Below are 21,689 nucleotides of genomic sequence, written 5' to 3'. Positions count from 1 at the left end.
TATATCTATGCTTATTTGTTTTTCAGGACATTTCCCTGATTATCCTATAAAAACATTGCATATGGATAATGCAAAAGAATTTGCATCAAAGTCTTTTGAAGACTATTATACTGCAACATGAATTGAGTTGACATATTGTGTTCCATATGAACATACTCAAAATAGACTTGCAGAGTCATTTATAAAGCGTATACAATTCATTACCTGACCACTCCTCCTTCACGCAAATTTACCTACATCTACGTGGAATCATGCAGTTTTACATACTGCAACATTAATATGCCTCCGCCTTTCTTCTCTTGAAATTGTTTCACCACATGAACTCATTTTGGGTCGGGTTCCAAATGTATCTTACTTACGAGTATTTGATTGCTATGCTTGGATTCCAATACGAGAACCTCAATGATGTACTATTAGAGTTGATCGACAAGAAGGCATATATATTGGTTTTGATTCACCAAGCATTATTTGTATTGTTGATCCATCAAATGGCACATTATTACGTGTACATTTGCAAAATTGCCGTTTTGAAGAAAATATATTTTCATCTCTTCAAGGAGGAGTATCTAATCTACAAAGAAATAAAATACTCGTATTTGAAGCCTCAAAAATGTTTACAATGAATCCCAATTGTAGGACATCTTTGGCAAAAATTGAAGTTGCTAAGATTTTGTATCTAAAACGGATTGCAGATGAAACACCTGATAGCTTTAATGATGCACCTAGAATTACAAGAATTCCTATTAATGAGGCTCAGAATGCACATACTGAGATTGCAATGCCATTGATTATAATACGTCAAGTTATAACAACAACAATTAAAAGAACTCGTGGACTAGATAAGCAACCATGTAAGAAGAAAACTATAATATTGCCTAATCCTAGTATTATTTCTCAAGAAATTGCAACTCATCTTGCTGGACTACCAATTCATGATGATATATCCATACATAATATACCTTCAATTCCTGTGAAAAACAATCTTGAAATTGGAAGGAATAAGAATAAGTTGAGTAAAGAATTATCTATTTTGTATTGTGTTATAGATGATATTTGGAATGGACCATCTATTACGGTAGATTAATCATTTGCATGTATGATTATAGAAGCCTTTTCTTGCAAGAAAGACGATCTTAAACCTCAAACCATCAAGGAGGTGATGGGTCGCTCTGATTGCTCAAAATAAAAAAACTGCTATTGAGGAGGAGTATGCCTCTTTGCGTAAGAAGAAAGTCTTTGGTCCAATTGTAGACACTCCTACATCTCGCCATGTAGGTTATAAGATAGTGTTAATACGCAAGTAAGATGCTCAAGGTCAAATAACCTCCTATAAAGCTCGTCTTATTGCTCAAGGATTTACTCAACGATTTGGCATTGATTATGAATCCACATATTTTCTAATCATGGATTCAATTACATTTCAATATATTATTGGAATGATAGTTCATGCCACCCTTGAGATGCATCTGATGGATGTAGTAACTGCATATCTATATGGTTTTCTTAATGCAAATATTTATATGAAAGTTCCACCTGACTTAGAAATAGGAACTCCAAATGGTCCTGCTCCAGGACAATATTATGGTATTAAATTATGTAAGGCCTTATATGGTTTAAAACAATCTGGACGCATATGGTATCAATGTCTTCAAGCTTATTTAATTACAAATAAATTTGTAAGTGATCAACTAATCCTTTGTTTGTTTATCAAACAAGACAAAATTGGTTTTATAATCATTGTTGTATATATTAATGATCTTAACCTAGTGGATACTACATCTGCATGTGTTACAGCTACTAACCTACTTATACATGAATTTGAGATGAAAATGCTAAGAAAAACAACTTTTTGCATTGGTCTTCAGATTATGCATCTAACAGATAGTAGCATTTTTCTCTACCAACTAGCATATATTAGATGAATCTTGCGAAGATTTAATATGATTAATGCTTATCCATTGTCTACACCAATGGTTGGACGTGGTCGTGATGGTCATGATCCATATCGTCCATGTGAGGAAGAAGAGGAAATATTGGAAGATCAATATCCATACCTCGCAACGGTTGGAGCACTTTTATATTTAGCTACATCTACAAGCCAAGATATTATATTTGCAGTTAGTGTTCTTGCAAGACATAGTGCACGTCCAACACTACGACATTGGAATGACATCAAATATTTATTACGTTATTTAAAAGGTACTGAAGACTTGGAATTATACTACACACAATCTGTAGATCCAAAATTGGTTGGATATTGTGATGCAAGATCAAATCTAGTATTGCAACAGCTAAATCTCAAACATGATATGTATTTTTAAGACATTGAGCTACAATATCATGGAAATCAGTGAAACAAACAATAATTGCAACTTCATCCAACCATGCAAAAATTATTGCCTTACATGAAGCATCTCGAGAATGTATTTGGTTGCGATCAATTGATAAATTCATTCAAACAACCTATTGATTTTCATATGATGATTCTCCAACTATCTTGCATGAAGATAATAGTGCTTGTATTGCATAGATGCAAGTTGGTTTCATTAAAAGCGACAGGACAAAGCATATTGATCCAAAGTATTTTAGTTATACCCATGACTTGATTACTAATCAAACACTTATAATTAAAAAAATTGAATTTGCAAATAACCTTGATGATCTCTTCACCAAAGCTCTTCCATTGTGCAATCATCGTCGATTTACTTATTGCATTGGTATCCGGCGACTTACTTTTCTTGAATAAGAAAGTTAATGAGCTCTTTAAATAATTAAAGAAAATGATGTTGTACTCTTTTTCCTTCATCTATGGTTTTGTCGTTAAATACAATAAGGTTTTCCTAGATAAGGTTTTAATAAGGCATCAATTGTTGATCTTGCAAGATCACAGAAAAATATAGATCATAATTCTATGCAAATTTTATATTATGTAAATATTATGATGAGAGAGGAGGAGTGTTGAGAGCATTAAATGTAGGCGGGGCTCTCCATAATATTTATTGTAAACTACAATAAATACCATAGCTACAGTATTTAGAGTCCAGTGGAGAAGAACTGTTTATCCTCTCTCCTTTCTCTTCTAAGAAACCCTCTTGTGTGTATTACATACTACTACTCTTGTGTCTTTCTAAACATTCTCAACAAAAATCAAAAATCATGTAAATTCCTTATCATTGACTGGAACGGACGGAGAGACAGCATCAGAGCGGCAATTCGCAGTACTAGAAACTACGGATAAGTTCCCCGTAAATGTTGTTGTAAAGGAAGATGCAAGTCTAGCTCTACTCGTTCTGGAGGGTCTTGCAACGGTAACGGATCTTGCTGGTCAAGTTACTTCATTTCCGCGCTTGCAATGCCCCATGTTGTTGAATCAAGACAGAGGGGATTTTTCCGGGTGAGTGTGATTTGTGGGTATGTGTGGAGATAGCTGAGCGATTGAGTTGGAGAGATGGCGATGGAAGGGGAATCATCGAAAGCTCGTGGATCGAGGCCTTGCAGAGAATGGGAGCAGGATCCCTTGTGCTTCGCCCACGTTCGCCTGCTTGCGTTTGATCTTCTCGCCCTCCGCCCAGTTCCTCACATGCCAGGTTCTTTACATAAATCTTTTGTTTGTTTTTTCCTTCCATATCGCAATCTATATGCGGAAACCTGAGCTGCATCTTCTGTTGAGTGATTCACACTGTGTGGCTTGGACGCTCTCGTAAGTGCGTTTTAAAAAAGTGTATTCTTCAGTAGTTGCGTTAGTGCTTGGAAGTGGGGCGGGTTTTAGTCATCCAGAGCAGACGGTCGATTGTGATTCAATGACCTAAATAATTTGGAATGTATAATAAAGAGTAACATATTATCGACGACCTTAAAACAGCTGCATTTGATTTTGAACGAAATCTTCCCTTTGCTAGCCCGTGCTGAAATTGTACTTCATGCCTTCATGGACGTTTACAAAACCCTACATTTGAAATATCTGTCGCTATGTGAAACTTCAGATTTGGCAATACTTTGCTTTTCATGTAATTGTGTCGTCTCTTGGCGTCGGCTGGTTGCTTCGGCATCTGCACAGGTTATTTCTTACGACGAGGTCGCTCTGTGAGACAAGTGGAGGTCATGGGCATAGTGGTGACTGTGGACCGAAAAGAGCGGTATTTGCGCTTCACATGTAATAACGGCACTCTTACTAAGATGATTTCTAATCTCAAATATATCTCTTGTACATCTTTCTTCATCCCAGATGTTGCTCCTTCACCAGTTCATGGTGACTATCTGTGTCATGTGGTAGTGGACGATGGAACAGGGTGTGTACCCTGCATTTTTTGGACGAATTACGCATCTTTTCCAGCAACAAGCCCTGCGAAAGGTTTAGAGCTTCGGTCGCGGCAGGAAATGGCAATTGCAACGACCGCAAAGGTGGGTTGGATAATGATCTTGGTTAGTTTTGATTAGGTTGTGACGAAGTGGAACAAGAGCAATCTTCTACTAACAAGACTCACGTCCTGCCTTGAGCATACTATCGTAACACTTGATCGATGATGGCTTAGCAGGTGAAACTTGGTGATTTGTTGCGAGTTCAAGGCCGTCTGAATACGTACACCAATCAGATTCAGGTCACAGTGGCGTCCCTCCGTAAGATCTCAAGTTCCTCCTTGAAAATTCGCATGAACTTCGCATTTTAGAATTCGTCCAGTGTCGAAAATGTTTTGATGGAAATACACTGTCAGTGTATTAATGAAGTGGTGGGGTTCCTATGTTAGGGACGGAAAAAGATCCAAATGCTGAGGTGCTGCATTGGGTGGAATGCATGCGGCTGGCTAAATGCTGCTACGACTTGGATCCCAGTTTACAGAAGAGACCTCTTGTTCCCTGATCGAAAGAAGTGAACCATGTACACAGCTCAAGTGTTATTCCGCATTAATCACGTACACTTATTCCCGAGCGGTAGTAATTGCGGAGACTTGCCACTGTACTTCAAAGAAGCTTTCAAAGAACACTCGGTATGGTACGCTGTTTTAAATAACTTTGTACATTTGTTATGTTTTTAACTTGAAAGAGGCTTAGGTCCTACGCAAACATCTTTGAACTTGAGCTTTCTTGCGAAACAACTATCTGTAGGTCTGCAAATTTCTTAACAGTGTTTCGCAGGCAGCCTTGATAAACTCTTACAAATTACGTGTTGCGGATGTGATAACACAGGAAACAGAATGCAATATAACCTGCTTAACCCCCAACTAGTAACTTCAGAGGACGTGGATTTGAATCGGAACGGTGCTGTGAAATCTGAAGAGAAACGGGAAGATGGATTGTCAGCTTACTTAAAAGAAACAGTCGAGTGGTAGCAATACTTTCATTAGACCCCCTATCGCAAATCGTGGTGAAAACTCTGTTCAAACGACATTCTCAGCTTCAGTAGTACATACGAATTGAGGCTGAAACCAATCTGATGTACCATATCCAATTAGAAATATACGAAAATCTCTTGTCAATGCATACTACCACAAAACAAAGCATTTAAATAATCTATAATGGAAAAAGATTTAAATTTTTAACCTTCCACACTTTTTTCTTGAAATCAAAATTAAAAACAGTTTTTTCTTCACCATTGCATCCTTAATAGCCAAATTTGATAACATCTATAAAAAAACATCTATCTATAAAAAAAGAAAATCCAAGTGATAAAATTTCCACAAAATGATAATATTTCTGTAATTGACTCCATAACTGTTACACATGCTTGGCTTCATCTTGTTGAACTTTGTGAGGGTAAGGCCACAAACACAAAACATATTCCATATTGATTTCATTTTCTTATTCGACGCCAAAGAAGATAGAGTGATTGGTGATTGTTTGCATGATCCTGCATTGTCCATTTAAGATTTTCATTAATTCCATTACCTACTTCTCACACTCTCTAATGTTGAAAAAGGGGAAGTATTTTGGAAGCGTTGAGAGTCACTGAGGCTTGCACCCATTGCATCAGGTTTCTGAAGTTTACAAGCCATAGAACCTTGATGTAATAACAATTGCCACTAACTAGCATACCACTTCGACAACTAAAGAGAGATTTTTCTTCTTTAGTATCAGATTAGAGTCAGATTAGGGCGGAAAAATATGTTTCTAATTGAATTCTAAGGAGCTAAAAAAAAAAAACACCGTTGATTTAACGAAATCGCTCGCTTTCGTTTTTCTTGACCTCAAGCGATGGCCTCCTCTGATCACAATCCAGACGTTCCAGCAAACGATTCGAATAGATTGGCTTTCCATGTTTATTTATGTCAAAAATGTAGAACACGACATTGTAATATCCTATAGCTAATATGGCTACAAAAATCCTTTCAGGTACTTAATGAGATTACTGCACACCTCCTTTTCAGCCGTTCCATGGCCTATAAAATCCTAATTGGCCACTGTTGACTGCTCCTTGTCAATACAGCGAGTTATCAACTTGATGCACGTCGACTTCCAAAACTTAAATGTTACTGTCGATGGTTGCAATTTGGTGGTTTCTATGAAATCTCAAAACGCCACCAAGAATGAGTGCTCTGAAGCGTTGTAGACCTAAGAAACACAACAAAAAACAAAACATTCCTTTGTAAGAACTATTCGCACCTGCACACAATCAACACATGGCACTACTTTAATCTCCAATTAATAAGTACATCCAATTCCATGCCCACAAGACTAAGAGATCTTTTTCTCTCTTTTAGGCATCTGAGCCCCAGATTAAAACAGAGAGGAAACGAGTAGAAATAGAACTTAAGCCTAAAGACCTTGAGGAATCAATGAACAGACTAAGAGTATAACGGATGAAAACTACTCACGAAGAGTCTTGAACCAGTGTCGTATAACTCCGAATATAATAGATTCGAAAGACGTGCAAAATAATATTGATTATAATCACGATGTGAAAATAAGCAAATAAAAATAATTGATAGAATGAGTATGGATCGAGGTGCAAAAATTCGAAAGAGATGAGAGATTCGCACCTTGAACGACTCTAGAATAGAGAGACAAGCCCCATTTAAAACAATGCTTTGTACATGGCGTATCTTCATTGCAGCAATTGCAGCATCTTCTTCGCTACAAAAATATAATAACCTGAATGGTCGTCGCTAATTGTATTAGTAACCCCCAGTTATGATCAGTACATTCTCAGGTTCAAATGTACGTGGAGATGGATGCACTGAAACTTTGATGTTTCACTTCAATAGCGTGAAGCAGCGTTCCTTCGAGATCCAATTTTAGTTCTTTACGAACTACAGGAAAAGTTGCTAAATCCTGAACCCTAAGTCCCTTCAGCTGGCTCCGCGTGGTTGATTTCGTTACACTCAGCTTTCGAATTGTCGATACAAATCCGCAAGTCGTCAATCACAGATGAAGAGCCGGCTGATTCACTACGCAACGTCTGAACACGATCCATCATAAATTCTTCTAAAATAATTCCTGTATTCAGAGAGCAGAAAGTTTTAAAATGGAGATAAAAAATAAAAATAAAATATGGTCGAAGGGGAAACGAAATGACGAAAACGCATAATCATGCATAGTTAGGTTCAACACTGATGTAAGAACTAGACCACAACCAAGCGACTGTAAAACTGACTTAAACCAAGGAAGTCTGGACAAATTCCAAGCTCCTCGGCTTTGAGTTGCGTAAAAGATCAATTGCAGTCAGGGATAAGTACACTAAAATAGGCATAACTGATTAGAAAGTGATAAACCCTACCAATAGTACGCAGTCCAGCCGGGGTTAACAATCCATTAAGCGATTTCTCTCGCGTGCTCCGCACGCGCTCCATAGCCAGCTGCTTCACACTCACCAGCAAATCCTGCGTAGCCACCAAATTATGCTCAATTAGGTTACAAACCATCCCACCCGTTTCAGCAGCAAAACAAAGGCTCCGAAGAACCTCCTTCACCAACAAAAAAAACTAGATAGATTACAACAAATTACGTACCAACTGAGAATCCGAGAGAGATTTTGCCCATTCAATGTCAACATCGCTGGCGTCCCCCCACTCAACCTTTCTACGCTTCATTCTTCTCCGCTTCTTCACGGCTGCAATTTCCGTATCCAAGGACGTCGGTTGGGTACCCGTGTTCGGCAATTCCGGCGACGCCATACTCTCTAGATCCAAGTATCCAATCACAGAAACATACAACCTAGACCCAACAGCTGTCCACAGAAAGACTCCCCTAAATACTACGAAAAACTGACAATTAAGACAAAACATGCAAAACTACTTCAGCAGTGTAGAACACGAGTGTACAAAGTGAAACCCTAGAGCTACAGTGCACTGGATTATTTTTTACCCGACCTAGACATTGCCTGTTTTTTTATTCCATGCTTCAATCTTCGCTTCTTGCACCAGCGTGATCCCTGCGTTCCTCTAGTCTGCCACCATGGGTCGCATGCACAGCTCCGGGTAAGTTACCCTTCTGTTAAGCATTTTTTTTCGTACTACAGTTTGTGACTCTGATGTCGGAAACAACTTTTGAACCCGAGTAATTTAGTATTACTGGTTGGGGCCAAGAGGTTTGGAGGTATGTTGGGTATTGTGGAGGGTGTGTGGGGCATGTTGTGATGAATGGTTAATGGGTTGCGGTGGAGGCTTGAGATGCTGTGAGTTGCGGTTGAAGATTTTGTGGTTGGGTTTGGTGGACTTAATCGGTGAGCAGTCAGGGGTTCGGCATGATAAAAGCTGGGTGTGGATGTCTTTTGGTTTGGGACGCGGAGGTGGGCACATGAGGAGGTAGGAGGGAAGGGTTGGGTGTGCAATGGTTTGAGGATTAGGGCGAGGGGTAGGGTGCACAGGGTCTAAGTGGAACGTGAGGACGGTGAGTGCAGGATTGGGGCCGGAGATACCCGAGGACCTATATAACCTGATTAAGAAGGCTGTGGCGGTGAGGACGCAGTTGGAGAGGAACCGAAAGGACAAGGACTCGAAGTTCCGTCTGATTCTGATCGAGAGTCGTGTGCACAGGGTGGTGCGGTACTACAAGCGAAAGAAGCAGCTTCCAGCCAACTGGAAGTTGTAAGTTCAACTAGTCATCTCGTCCTAGCCAATTGGCGGCTCAGTGATAGTTTGAGGTAGATCAAGCATTAGCAATGGACATGTTCTGATTTGGACAGCGTCGTATGGGCACCCAGAAGAATGACAAAGTGTTTGAGCTCACTGAGTGAAATCTTGTGTTACTCGCAGTCAGGAAGATTGCATGTGTCAATTTTCAATTCAGAAAATTTGACACTCTAAAAGACAAAAGTGTCACAATCCCTCCGCTTACCCGTTCGAAAATCGAAATCCACCAATTCTATTGGATCTGTATCAACTGGATTTAACTGCAATTGCGGTCTGAATTTTTTCATTCCAAGTTGGAGCCTCTTGGTCACCTGGCATGGAGCACCTTTGATTCTCACACAAATCTTCCGACTGTTGTTCAGCTTGTATTCCCCATTAGAAGAAAACAGAATTACATCAAGGAAAACCTGGAATAAATAATTAGAAGTGAAATTTAGTTCGGTAAAGGTCTAGACTTTGTTTGATATTTCGGTTTTTGAGTGACAAGCAGAAAAAAATTGAGATTTGATGAATGATAAAATGACATGACTGTTCGCGTGGCAAGATTATCCAGAAGTATTTTTGTCCTGGAATCAGTTTGAAAGTTCTCTATTTGTAGACTCTTCGATGTAGGAGTCCGGGACAACACAAACCCTCTCAACCCAATGCACATTTTTAGTGCATTCGCATGTACATGAATACTTGCACAAAAAAGACTGGTATCTGAACTGAAACCGTCTCCTTGTGCCCAGGACGAGACGTCAACCCATCCTCAGGGTGCCAACTTTGCACACACACTGGTACCAGTTGTGTACTTGTGTCTGTATTTTTAATTGTTTTTGCGGTGAGTACAATGTGGGACCAGCAGAACGTTCCAAGTCTCCGTGATAGTGGCATAGAGGTGTGAAAGGATGGCGTTCTTCCGGGTGGTCTTCAGCCATCTCTAGAGGACAATCGGTGGTCTTAACCCGTTGAATCAGACAACACAGACACCGCAACCCCGATTATCTGCTTGATGTAACAACACGCCTACTCGAACGCCAAGCTTGTGTCTAACATCCTTCAGTCCCTTCAAACTTCCGTGACCATTGCCCCTTTGCGCTGTGCGTCCATTAACCCTCTCTCATCTCCCTCCGCCATCTTTAGGGTTGATCATTTCCGTGCCGTACCTTTGCTTCCTCAGGTTACCTACTCGTGCTCCCCACCTCCCCTGCATTGCCATGTTTGTGATTCACTGATCTCTCTCACCTTCGGATACTATGCAGCTCGGGGTTCGTAGGTTGGGATTGTCTATTGGGGTTGCTTTTTACTGGTAATTTAAAGTAATTTAAGCGTGAATCTTACTGTGCTTCGGTTCGTCGAAGTGAAGACTATCCGAGGGCCTGAAGGCTGCATTGTCTTGTCTGGTTCTTGAAGGTATTTAGCGCAGCAGAGCGCACAGCTGTTTTATGATAGCAGATTTGAAAGAGCGACGCTGATCGCGTATTAGATCTTGTGGTTCTAGAGCTTTTTTTAGTGGTACTGTCGCGCCTGTACAGAATCTTGGTAGTTTTGCAGCGTCCTTAGCTGCTGATCCAGCTACAAACTTCGTAGCAAGTCAGTCTTTCCCAATGCCATTACTTCGCCAGTCCATTCTTGGGTAACAATTCTTCAACTCGGCGTCTTCGATCAGCTCTATTGGACTAAGTGGGACAGTAACACTTATGGAACAAGTAACGAGGGCCTTGCGACCGTAGAGGAATTCATGCAATTTGAGGTATGTATGCTTCTAATCAGAAGCATGACCGTGTGTTAGAACTAGAAAATGACGATTAAAGTAGGGTAGCTCGTGTATGCATTCTTGCATATGGGCGAACTGCTTATTGAAATGTAAAAATTGTATATTTTAGACAGAGTTGAGATGACACCCATTTAGGAATGACGATGTCCTGCTATTTTTGAAATCTGTCTTTGTGTGGCTATTCTTCATTTTCTCTGGATACACATGACCTTACTTAGGCACACTCTTTAACATAAATAATCCCGTAATAGTGTGCGAATGTATCAGTTTGTTGCACAGAATATTTGTTGATCGCTGGGCATGGAGTGCTTGCCTGCGATACTCCAACTGTATTTTTAGATTTAATACCCTATTTTTTTACATAATCGTGTAATTACTGATTATTCTCTGCGATTTAGTTGAGCTACAAATAGCCAATCTCTCTCACTTGTGCAGTCGAGTGGTGTATCATTGAAACAGGACTTTCATCTTATATTTCGTGATTGCAATGCACTGGATTTCTTTAATCTTTATGCTTTTGTGGTCCAAAGACGCATTCTGGTAGCAAGGGGAAGATACATATTAGTAGTGGTGGCTCTAAATATCAAAGAGTTTCTGACAAAAGCGTGTTCAGATGTTTTATTGACACCTTTGTGTTATCAGTGTAAACAGCTGCATAATGGAGGATTTACAAGCCAGCCAGCAGTTTCTGGCCAAGTTACGATTGAAACGCAACAATGACGCTTCTCCTATTAGACGAGGTCCAACGGAGGAAGCGTGGAATGCAGACGACACTGGTACTCGAAGCACAGATTCTCCTATGTGGAGACGCGTCTCGATGACTTCTAACCGCTCTCAGCCAAACGGGAAGAATGTGCAGAAGACTCGGCAGATCGAGTGGGTCATTCACTTACAGAACGTGGCACAGGGACTTATGACGAAGCTACATAAATTGCACCAAATTTTGGGGCCACCAGAACCTGGCTCTAATATGCAGTATCCTGAATCATTCTGGAAGACTGGAATTATTCCAGATATGCCAAAGCTCTGCCAACATGTCGCACGCAAGTTTCCGGAGCACCCTGCAAAAATTCAGCTCGACAAGGTGGATGACATCCCTTCTGAATTCTTTCCCAGCCAAATACTTGTAGAGTGAAAGTTTATATAGAGCTTTTTGTAAGTCTATAATCCTGGGAAAGTGACTATAACCGCTGAATGCAAGTCAAATATTCTCGTTACATTTTGAGGTAATATTAGGTTTTCAATCTGAATCCAATTTTAGTAATGAATTTTGTTGTCGTTTCCTCAGGTTGACAAAGCTGGAGTCGACTTACTACATGAGCACGCTGGAAGATATGTGGCAACACTTGAGCCGTGGATTATGGTACATTTCCTAATTTAGGCTTTTGATCCATGGAATGATTTACTCAAGTAGCTTTGCCTTGAAGCATTATCACAGCACTTTGCAACCTCTCATTTCATTTTTTGCTCTCATATTTATCGGCATTAGATAATTAAATTGCGTTTCAAGATGAATTTACCTTTGTCTGCAGGTTCTTGAGGACCTTATGACATTTCGTGAACAATCACTCCGTGTAATACTCGACCTGAGCAGTACAGTTGTCACCTTGATGGTAAACCCTCCACTCAATAATAAAATTCTATGTCAATAATGCTCTAAAATCAAAGCTAATGTTTCTGTGTGTAAAAAGCAGTGCTTAGACAAGTAACCTTTCACTTGTTGATAGTACAGAGCTTAACTAGAGTTTTTCAGTCTTACAACAGCTTTTCATATTTTAGTGCTCACTCTTTGGTGCATCTGAACATGCGTCATCAGACGTTTGTCAACCAGTATCAAGGCTAACTAGAATCAGAAAAGCATGCGGTCGAACGTTAAGAGTAAATGCTCCTTTATTTGATACATGGCATATTTGTGCAGCCGAATCAAAATCCTCTTCTTCTGCAAGTGTTCATGGACCTCTTCTGTTGTTTTGTCCGAGTTAATCTCCTAGCTGACAAGGTATTTTTCATTTGCTGTCTTTGTGGGTTCATACGTTTCCACTGTTCTGCAAATAACTGCTGTTGAGGTTTCAAATGATGTGTACCATTGGTTGTATCATGATCGTCGTGGTTATTTACAGGTACCAAGGAAGATGCTTCTACAGATGCACAATCTGGTACATACGATAATGAAAAGCGGAAGAGATTACGGGGCTTACCATCGGTAAGACGGTTGTCTACTCGATGATTTTTTTTTGGTTTCAAGGTGTTTGAAAGTGTTGACTTGAGATTAAATGAAATTTGCTTGTATCCGGATTAAGTCAAATTCTGCGCTCCTAGTTCGAGGTTCTCATAGAACAGAGCGAGAAGGCTGTAGTTTGTATGGTTCTCGTGGAGCTGAGAAAATGATTGCTGAAGGGGTACCATAATACTCGATGAAATGACAACCTCAATTTATGTAGTTGACGGTGAGGATAGTTTCTTTTCTCAAGGTCAGCATTCTAAAAGTTTGAGGCGTGTTTGATCAGCATGGTGCAGTTCGTAGAAGCATACGATCCTCCTCTTAAAGGGCTCCACGATGATTTGAACTTTGTGAGTCCCCGGATAGGTGAGGTATGTGCTTGATCTACAGACTCAGCCTTGAAGCAAGACTTGAGTTTGCATTATTGCTCCAGTTTTCTTCCCGGTATAGTGTAATGAGCCTCTTCTTGCGTATAGTTTTGAGTAAATTCTCTAAAGTTACTACAGTGGCAAGAGTGTTGCAATTGTAAAGAGTGACTGACATTTCTTTGAGAGTTGTCAGATTGGGACACAGTTTGGGCTGATTCATGGATTTGATGTATTCCAGATATTGGATGCTGTAGGCCCAACAGTGTTGCTTGGATCAGATTTTCAAAGGCTGCGCAGTGAAGGTTACCTCAGTCCATTTCATCCTCGCTATCCTGAAAAGCTTACTAATTCGGCACATCCCGCTGTAAGTTTTGAGACCGAAAATGTTGACCATCTGCAATAACCCCTTTTATTTTTCTTTAAGACCTTCGCAAGGTTGTGTTTTCGTTCGCGTGTTGATGTGTAAGTCTAGATAGTAGTAAGCTCAAAAGAAACGTGTAGGTGTATATATAAACCAATATTTGCTCGTGTGCTTACATTTTGTGGGCTTGTCAGAGAGCTCAAGATCTCGTAAATATTGAAGCCTATCGAGAATGGGCACTTATTGGGTATCTAGTTTGCCCCACAGAACTTCTTCGGCCTGGAGCAGTGGATATCGCTTTAGTGAGTCTCTTTTGTATCCTGTTGTTTTCTTCAGTAGCTTATATTTTACTTCAAATATGGGTAACTGGCTGCTTAATGATTTTTTTGGTTCTTTTTCCTCGTTGTAATCCGTATATACTTGTGGTATTTTGATAATGATTCAGGTATTGCTCAAGGAATCCTTACTTCTGCCTCTTTTCCGAGATGAGGTACTTTCCGAATCCTTATTTGAGTATCATCCTTTACATTTACATCTTTCACGACACGCTTTAAGAATCCTTTTCTGCCCCTTTTCCTTTCACAAAGGAATCCGTATATGAAAAGTTAATAACTCCGTTTCATTTATGTAGTCATTTTCAAGAATCAGAGTTTTGTGTGGTCTTACAATAATGGGATGTATAACAATCGATCGTCCTCTCCAAGTGCAGTATGTTCTGTTGCATGAGGAGTATCAGCAATATGTGCTGCCCAGGATAGCTGAGTCCAAAAAGCTTGCTAAGGCAGGGCGTGCTAAGGGTGGTGATGCTGACGTTGAATACAATCTAGCTAAACAGGTCGAGAAGCAAATCTGGTTAGTATGCTGAATAAGGACTAGCTTTTGATAAAAATTGAAAAAAAACTTGTTATTTCCAATGACGTTGAAGAAGAGATCCGTGTGATTTCTGCATCAGCTTCTAAGTAAACTAGCGAAATCCTGATTTTTTACGGCAACTTAGACCCCCACTCTTCATGCAACTTAAACTTTATACATCGCCCTTTTATGGTTGTGCTTTTGAATAGTTGATCATTCGCTTTTTAGTTTTGTGTCAACCTGTCTGAAAGTACCATGGTCTGGTTTGTCATAACAGCGACGCCCAAGATACTGCTATCAACAATGCAGATGTAGCACACAGAGAGCACCGGCTTCTTTTGAAGCAGGAGCTCGGCCGAATGCTTTTGTTTTTTACGGACCAACCCACCCTCCTCGCACCCAATTTGCAGGTTTATTTCTCCTTTACCACATGATTTCTCTATTTTTAAATTTTTATTTTATTTTTTGTTTCGCCTCATGTTTTCGGTCCTTTCGCCTTTCTCTCCATATATCGTATTCATAAGGTGTTGAAGAGTACATATACTCTGTTTAGTAGCCACTAGGATGCTTATTTGATGTATATGACTTTGTTCATTCGTACCGCACTATTCTTGTATGTCCTTGTGAGGCCTTTTTGTGTCTATTTTGATATATCTTGTCAACTTGACTGCAGATGGTGTTTGCTGCTATGGCAATGGTTCGTGCAGAAATTCTATGGTTCTTCAGACACGTTGGAGTCACGGTGGGAAAATCGAAGGGTGCACGAGTGATGCCCATAGAGATGGTGCGAATACTTATTCACTATTCTATCCTCGCTTTTTTAATTTAGCCCTTTTATTACGTGGAGGTTTCTTGAACTGGGCTCTCTCCAGGACATTCCTTCTTTCTGAATTAGCAAAGCCTGATAAATAAGCTTCACGCATTGGTGGGTACAGGACATTACAGATCCTACAATTGGGTTCTTGCTGGATGGCATGGATCGTCTCATCGGTCTTATTCGCAAGCATACTCCAGGTATGTTAGGAGCTCGCAGCTTTCATTTTTAGGGGTTCAATTTGAACTTGAGTCAAAATGCAATTATCTGTTTTCACCCTTCTTAAGTAAGTATTGGTGTGCCATACGATCTTCGTGCGAACTTCCTGACCATTGCTGTTGTTTGCTATTTGCAGCTTGCAAAGCATTTGCAATGGGCTACTTGTCAGCTGCCGTGCAGAGAATGCAAGTTCTTTTGGTTGGGCCAGGAATGGTGGCTCTTGATATAGATCCTGAGTTGCGTGAGCTGTTTAATTCTGCCCTGGAAACTCTGGACCAACTTCGTAAGCTCCAAAATGACAAAGTTGTTTCCACTTCGCTTGATCTCTCAGTAAGTTTGTTCACCCTCTCTTTGGAATCAAAGCATACTGGAACTAGACATTTTGTCTTGGTGGAACTGTAAATTTGTAACGGAGTGCTGAAATGTAACATGTTAAAAGATCGCGGATTGGTCCATCGTTGGTGTGAAAGTGGATGTAGTATGGAAGTCAATCATGGCGATCTTGAGGCTTAGATATTATCAGAGATGTCAAAAGTTTGTATTATCTGTTAAAAATGGTTGAAATTTCCGATTAAACTGCAAGGCTCTATCTGAGGATTGTGTGGAGTTGCTCAGTTGTCTCATATGTTGTATTGTTATTTGACAGACGTTTCGCAGGGACTGGCTGCGTCTGATAATGCTGGTGTCTTCCTCAAGATCTCCAATAAATATTCGGCACCTGGACAAAGCTACTTTATCTGCAGGCAATGATAGCATTGTTTCTGAAGGGAACCTTGCATACATGTGGTCAAGGTGGAACTCTATTTAAATTACATAATTGGATGAAAACTCTTCTGTTTTCACTGTTATTATGCAGCAGTTGGCTAGAACAATGCAAGTCTAGCTGGTCATGATTGCTGAAAATTACCAATTCCTTACTTTTTATTTATTTTCTCATTTATTATTTTTTTGATGCTGAAAATAGTCTATATTTACGTCTTTCAATACTGGAATGTTCCAGGACTGTGGACGAAATGGATAAGCAGATTTTGCAACATGCGTCCCTCAAAGTGCTGTATTTCTACCGACTTGATGTCACAGCGGTGAGGACATTTGCCATCAGGTATCATGCATTATGCCATGATCAATTTGCACTATGTAAATGGATAATATATCTGACTATTGAATTGGGTGCTGCAGGTTTTTCGACATACAATGTTCGGACCTGAAGGTCGACCTCAGCACTGTTGTGCCTGGCTTGCCCTGGCGTGTACATTTCCAGATAATGCCCACCCAAATGTTCCTGATGAGGTTTGTGCTTCTCTCTCTGAAGCCCTGTCGTTGATGTCAAAGGTTTTTCGGGCATTGCTTTAGTGAATCAGATATAATTTCTGATGGCTTCGTATTTTTGTACCCGAATGTGACAGCTGCCAAAATTTGCCCGCGACGCAGTGTCCTATGCAGAGTCCATTCTTGATTCAGTTATGGGTGGCTTAGAGGGTTTAATCAACATCTTAGATTCAGAAGGAGGTTATGGCTCTCTTGACAATAAGGTAAATCTCTTGAAGATATTTACTTGCGTTATTGTGAAGACTGTTGAACTTTAGATGTGGTTGGCCAATTTCACTGTTCCGGCATTTTATTGGTCCATATTCGTAATAAATTCAAGGTGTTGTATGTCGTCATAAGGAGTTGTATTTCACTCTTTAGACAGGGCGTGATTGATATATATATATATATATATATATATATATATATATATATATATATAATTCTTTTATTGCTGCCTTAACTCTTCTGGAACCGTGCAGCTTCTTTTGGAACAAGCTGCCTTGCGTCTCAACCAACTATCTAGAGCTGGCCTCAGCGGTGTCAAGTCTGCTAATGGGACGATGAATTATCCTTTGCCCGGTTGTGAGAGTGAGCCAGCTCACAGAGATTCTATTAAAATGTAAGTGTTCATGGGAATCGCAAACAGCAGAACGTCGTCTTGTGTAAAGTTTATTGCTGACCATCTGAGAATTCATGGTATGTTAAAGATCTGTTTTGTGTTTGTCCAGGTTGGAAGCAGCCGTTCAGAGACTCATCAGTCTTTGTTCAGTACTGAACGAGATGGAACCCCTGCGGGTTCTTAATCACATGTTTGTACCGCGAGAGGTATTATTTTCTACTAACTTTTGAAGATGATATATCGACTTAATAAGTGTTTGCTTGTGGTTCAGTGCGTACTTGACAGACGTCTTTTGAAATTGTTTGCAATTGAGGCCATCTTTACATCTGTGGCATGATTGCAGTACCTAAGAGACCGAGTTATGAAAAATTTCCGCACGCGGCTAACAAGTATTATCATGGTGGATGGTGAACTTCAACGGCCAACTGTAGTGGAGGCACGGTTGCAGCGGCATATGAGCATAGTGCATCTCGTGGAACAGCATGTGCAATTGGATTTGACACGTGGTATCAGAGAAATTCTCTTAACTGAGTCTTTTGCACGGCCCATGCGAGATCTGCACCCCGACGATCGTGAAGTTGGCGCTGGTGGTGACGCTGTATGTACAATCACGGATTGGACAATCGAGAATCTGTTACGTGATGCGAAAGCCTCTGGAGTTATATTTTCTCCTTTGGATAAGTGTTTCAAGAGCACTAGGCCTATTGGGAGGGTTGCTGCAGATTCAGTGGGAGATTTGGTAGAACTCAAGGCGTTTGTGCGCATCTTTGGTCCATACGGCGTCGATAAGCTATGTGATAACTTGTTGCGGCAGCTGACAGTTCTTGTAGATACCTTCGATACTTTTTTGCGTTCCAACAAGGAGATTCTAGAATCTTTAGCTGGTAACTGGCATAGTAAAAATCATCGTGAGAGTATGCTAAACCAATTAGTTGAGTTGGAAAGTCTTATGGCAAATGCTATACGGCTAGGCCACATGCTTAGCATGCGAGCTCTTCTAGCTGAGGCAACTGCTCAAGTCTTAAGGACCAATACTCCACTACTCTTTTCTCTCTTGACAGACTTTTGCAAGCACGCTCCTGCAACCATTCCTGAGAGACCCAATCTATCGAGACTAAAAAATGTGGCCAGCCGTGTGGGTGCCATTGAACTTGAAGAGGGTGACGCTGTGATGATTCATAGCATTTTGACCAATAGTCGAGGAGCTGGTGATTCATCATGGGGACTTCTGCCATTTCTCTTCGTTGCGTGCATGAACGCAAATGTTTGGAACTCCACCACCTTCAACGTCCTTACTGGCGGTTTTACATCAAATGTTCATTGTCTGTCCAGGTATTCTTTTCGGAACTTTCAGCTTGATATGGGACAACCATCGTGTAGAGCAGTTTATGCTTCTTTGTTGTTAATCTTCGACAATAAAATATTCAAGGTTATTGCCTCGATACTAATGTTATCTTTGATTCAGAGCGGATGCTGACAGAGCAACTCTCTTCAAAAAATAATAAAACATTTTATTGTTTGTTGAGCTACTTTTCGTTTCCCAGTCTTCTTGCATATCCTCCGCATTTGTGATACCTAATATGACAACCTTGGAGAACAGATGCATGAATGCTGTGATGATTGCCAACGAGTGGGTGCGTTCAGAGCGAAAAGATCCAGGAAGTAGAAGTGTGCGTGAAGATGGTTCTCCACTTCAACCTGTAGAAACTCGAGCAGAGGTTGATACAGATGTCAAGGCTTCCATGAAGACTTTCTTACAGTGTGCAGTTGCCACAGTGCTTGAAGCATGGGATGACTCGCACAGGTATTGCTCTTTCTAAAACCTTTCTTCACACATTTCTACCTCTCCACTCATTAATGCTATCACGTGTGCTATAACCAACTTGGGAAGATAAGGTTTGGTTTGTCACATTTAGATTAAACGATGTAAATGATTCTCCCATGTTCGATTGGAAGCTTCTACTGTTAATGCGAAATTCCTGGAAAAGCTTACGAAGGTGCAGACAATCTGGAAGTGTGTAAACATAAAGAGGTTCTCATTTCATTAAACGCATATTTATAATGATTCATATGTGCAACATTATAATGTAGCTATGTATGCATTGTTTACAACATTGTAGCCAGTATTAATGTTATCCTTCCTGATGCGCATTAACGTCTATTGGTTGTTGCTTGCAACACTGCAGGAGTCCCCTGGTTGCAAAATTGATCTTTCTGGATCAGCTTTGTGAACTAACAGCGTATTTACCTCGAAGTACGCTGGAAAGCTACGTACCCCATACAATCATGCGGTCAATCTACCAGATGTACTACGAAAGCTCAGTGCCGAGTCTTGTGCACGTCCATCCTTCCTCACGTCAGTATACAGGCTCAGCTCTAGGCAACGGTGGCCCTATGAAGAGCGAGCAAGCTGGGGAGTTAACAGAGCCGTATCATCCCCCGCAGCAAACCTCTAGAGGCTCCATCTTCTCGGGCCCTATTAAGTTTACTGGACAACACAAGCGGCCCGAGGTTGAGCCCTCTGGTGAGCTGGGAAATGATGGCAAGCCTCGCAGGAAAGCCAATCGCTTCTCAGGTCCCCTGGATTACAGTCGGAAGGTGTCGTTTGCTGAAGGCCGAGTTAACCCTCAGGAACCAAAGTCTCCATCTAGTAAGAGCCCACTTGGTAGGTTCAGGTCAGGACCTCTGTCATATGTATAACACGATGGTCTAGATGCTGGAGTAGAAACTTAAATTTGTGATTTCTAGAGTTGACCACAATTGGGGTTGCAACAGTAGGATTGGATTGGCAGTTGATGTCCACAGGGGCAAGCATGGACTTTGTAAATTAGAAGGATTACTTGAAGCTTTTGGATGAGTTTCAGTGTAGACAGTAACGTATGGGTGATGGATTATGAAGAGTATTCCTGAAGCTATCATGTAATAGGACTACGTAATGACTGAAGTTACTTGTAATAACACTATTGTCGTAACTGCGGACTCTATATATACGCTTAATTTCGACGTTTTGTAGCTCAATGTGGTGGATGACTACTGTAGTTCTACCATCAGCCAGATTTCCAATGATGGATTGTCAATTATGGGTCGTTTAGTTATCAAAAAAAAATCTCTGTATGCAACCTTCACTGTTCTTGTCGTCACTGGAGGCACTGATGCAATTGCTTTCTGCAGTTTGTCGAGTTTCAACATCTAACTACCGTGTTTGGCAAGAGAAAAAAGAAGTCTTGATCACATAAAAGCAGCGCAAGCTTATCTTGTAGAACTGCGTTATGTTGTGCGCTAGGATTATAAATGTTTCTAAAAGTTTCTAAATGTTTACGATTGATCTCTTTGAAATCTTTTTGGCACTGGAGATAAGATCTTTGACAGAGCCCACTTCAGTACAGAATGTAGAGTGTGATGGTCTTAAAATGGTCGTAGTTGCCATTGTAGTATTGGTCCATCAAATGATACAAAAATCCTTATCCTACACCTTACAACAAAATACAAATTTGTAGCGTTTCTGATTTCATTTTCCATTCACTAACGTTTGCCTTCAATATTATGTTTTCTTTGAATCCCAAAATGACTCAAGCCTTTGTGAACTCTCAGCACAAGTTTCTCAACATTCTTGTAATGGTGCAACTGTGTTCTTCCTCCCATGTGAAGGCATTCCGAAGAGTGACTTATATTACACGCAAATCTCTTGGTTTGTTGTACTATCATGTCATTCTGTGTAAATATTTTTTAATTTTTTAATTTTTAGTTTCTCTTTTCTTTTCTCCAAGTATCTTGAAATCAAGTCAATTTTGCATAATCGTGTTAAGTAATCATTTGAATCACTTCACCAGTTGATTCTTCACCTTTTTTTTCCTTTGTCGAAATCTATAGTTCTTCCTTCTACACCCAAGTCTTTAAAATTTTAAGATACTAAAATGAATAAAGAGCTAACACAGTTCTTCTAGAAGGGAGGCGATCTCTCTCTCTCTCTCTCTCTCTCTCTCTCTCGTTATATATATATATATATATATACTTCTTCGTGCACTTTAAAGAGTTATATTAGATGGTACCTTGCTAATTATTCTTTGTGGTTTGTGAAATAGTTTTTTCTTTTTTAGCAA

General features: G+C 40.2%; 3 protein-coding genes and 1 pseudogene across 8 annotated transcripts; 3 read left to right on the top strand and 1 right to left on the bottom strand.

Annotated features, from left to right (window-relative positions):
- The first annotated feature begins 3,125 nt into the window (after positions 1 to 3,125).
- On the top strand, positions 3,126 to 5,474 carry LOC112275553 (CST complex subunit STN1). Of its 2 annotated transcripts, none has more exons than XM_024506218.3 (6): positions 3,126 to 3,587; positions 4,058 to 4,153; positions 4,274 to 4,401; positions 4,536 to 4,617; positions 4,746 to 4,985; positions 5,185 to 5,474. In XM_024506218.3, exons 1-5 carry the CDS (start codon positions 3,449 to 3,451, stop codon positions 4,856 to 4,858), a joined length of 558 nt encoding a protein of 185 aa, XP_024361986.1. In that variant the 5' UTR covers positions 3,126 to 3,448; the 3' UTR covers positions 4,859 to 4,985; positions 5,185 to 5,474. The 2 variants fall into 2 exon arrangements, with proteins under 2 accessions (XP_024361986.1, XP_073387469.1); XM_073531368.2 differs by having other exon boundaries at positions 3,268 to 3,587; positions 4,746 to 4,990.
- Positions 5,475 to 6,230: 756 nt separating this feature from the next.
- LOC112275749 (uncharacterized) lies at positions 6,231 to 8,486 on the bottom strand. Of its 2 annotated transcripts, none has more exons than XM_090246805.1 (4): positions 7,944 to 8,486; positions 7,712 to 7,814; positions 6,975 to 7,431; positions 6,231 to 6,546 (listed from the first exon to the last, which is right to left on the bottom strand). In XM_090246805.1, exons 1-3 carry the CDS (start codon positions 8,217 to 8,219, stop codon positions 7,274 to 7,276), a joined length of 537 nt encoding a protein of 178 aa, XP_090102931.1. In that variant the 5' UTR covers positions 8,220 to 8,486; the 3' UTR covers positions 6,231 to 6,546; positions 6,975 to 7,273. The 2 variants fall into 2 exon arrangements, with proteins under 2 accessions (XP_090102931.1, XP_024362171.1); XM_024506403.3 differs by having other exon boundaries at positions 6,231 to 6,597; positions 7,944 to 8,460.
- On the top strand, positions 8,357 to 9,347 carry LOC112289856 (40S ribosomal protein S13-like; annotated as a pseudogene). Its single transcript, NR_165818.1, has 2 exons — positions 8,357 to 8,411; positions 8,834 to 9,347. The product of NR_165818.1 is annotated as a 40S ribosomal protein S13-like (transcript).
- Positions 9,348 to 9,651: 304 nt separating this feature from the next.
- LOC112275387 (putative protein NAP1) lies at positions 9,652 to 20,592 on the top strand. Of its 3 annotated transcripts, none has more exons than XM_024505775.3 (24): positions 9,652 to 10,800; positions 11,467 to 11,908; positions 12,113 to 12,187; positions 12,357 to 12,437; positions 12,743 to 12,823; positions 12,945 to 13,027; positions 13,332 to 13,416; positions 13,652 to 13,777; positions 13,969 to 14,076; positions 14,220 to 14,264; positions 14,484 to 14,626; positions 14,904 to 15,036; positions 15,300 to 15,410; positions 15,562 to 15,640; positions 15,796 to 15,989; positions 16,306 to 16,451; positions 16,660 to 16,741; positions 16,839 to 16,949; positions 17,066 to 17,191; positions 17,450 to 17,589; positions 17,699 to 17,795; positions 17,933 to 18,921; positions 19,190 to 19,393; positions 19,776 to 20,592. In XM_024505775.3, exons 2-24 carry the CDS (start codon positions 11,483 to 11,485, stop codon positions 20,287 to 20,289), a joined length of 4,179 nt encoding a protein of 1,392 aa, XP_024361543.1. In that variant the 5' UTR covers positions 9,652 to 10,800; positions 11,467 to 11,482; the 3' UTR covers positions 20,290 to 20,592. The 3 variants fall into 3 exon arrangements, with proteins under 3 accessions (XP_024361543.1, XP_024361688.1, XP_024361601.1); XM_024505920.3 differs by having other exon boundaries at positions 10,008 to 10,147; XM_024505833.3 differs by having other exon boundaries at positions 10,088 to 10,227.
- Positions 20,593 to 21,689: the final 1,097 nt, after the last annotated feature.

This window comes from Physcomitrium patens, chromosome 1, assembly GCF_059467195.1.
Source record: "Physcomitrium patens ecotype Gransden chromosome 1, ASM5946719v1, whole genome shotgun sequence".
Taxonomy (NCBI): domain Eukaryota; kingdom Viridiplantae; phylum Streptophyta; class Bryopsida; order Funariales; family Funariaceae; genus Physcomitrium; species Physcomitrium patens.
This window is presented reverse-complemented; position numbering and strand designations above follow the sequence as displayed.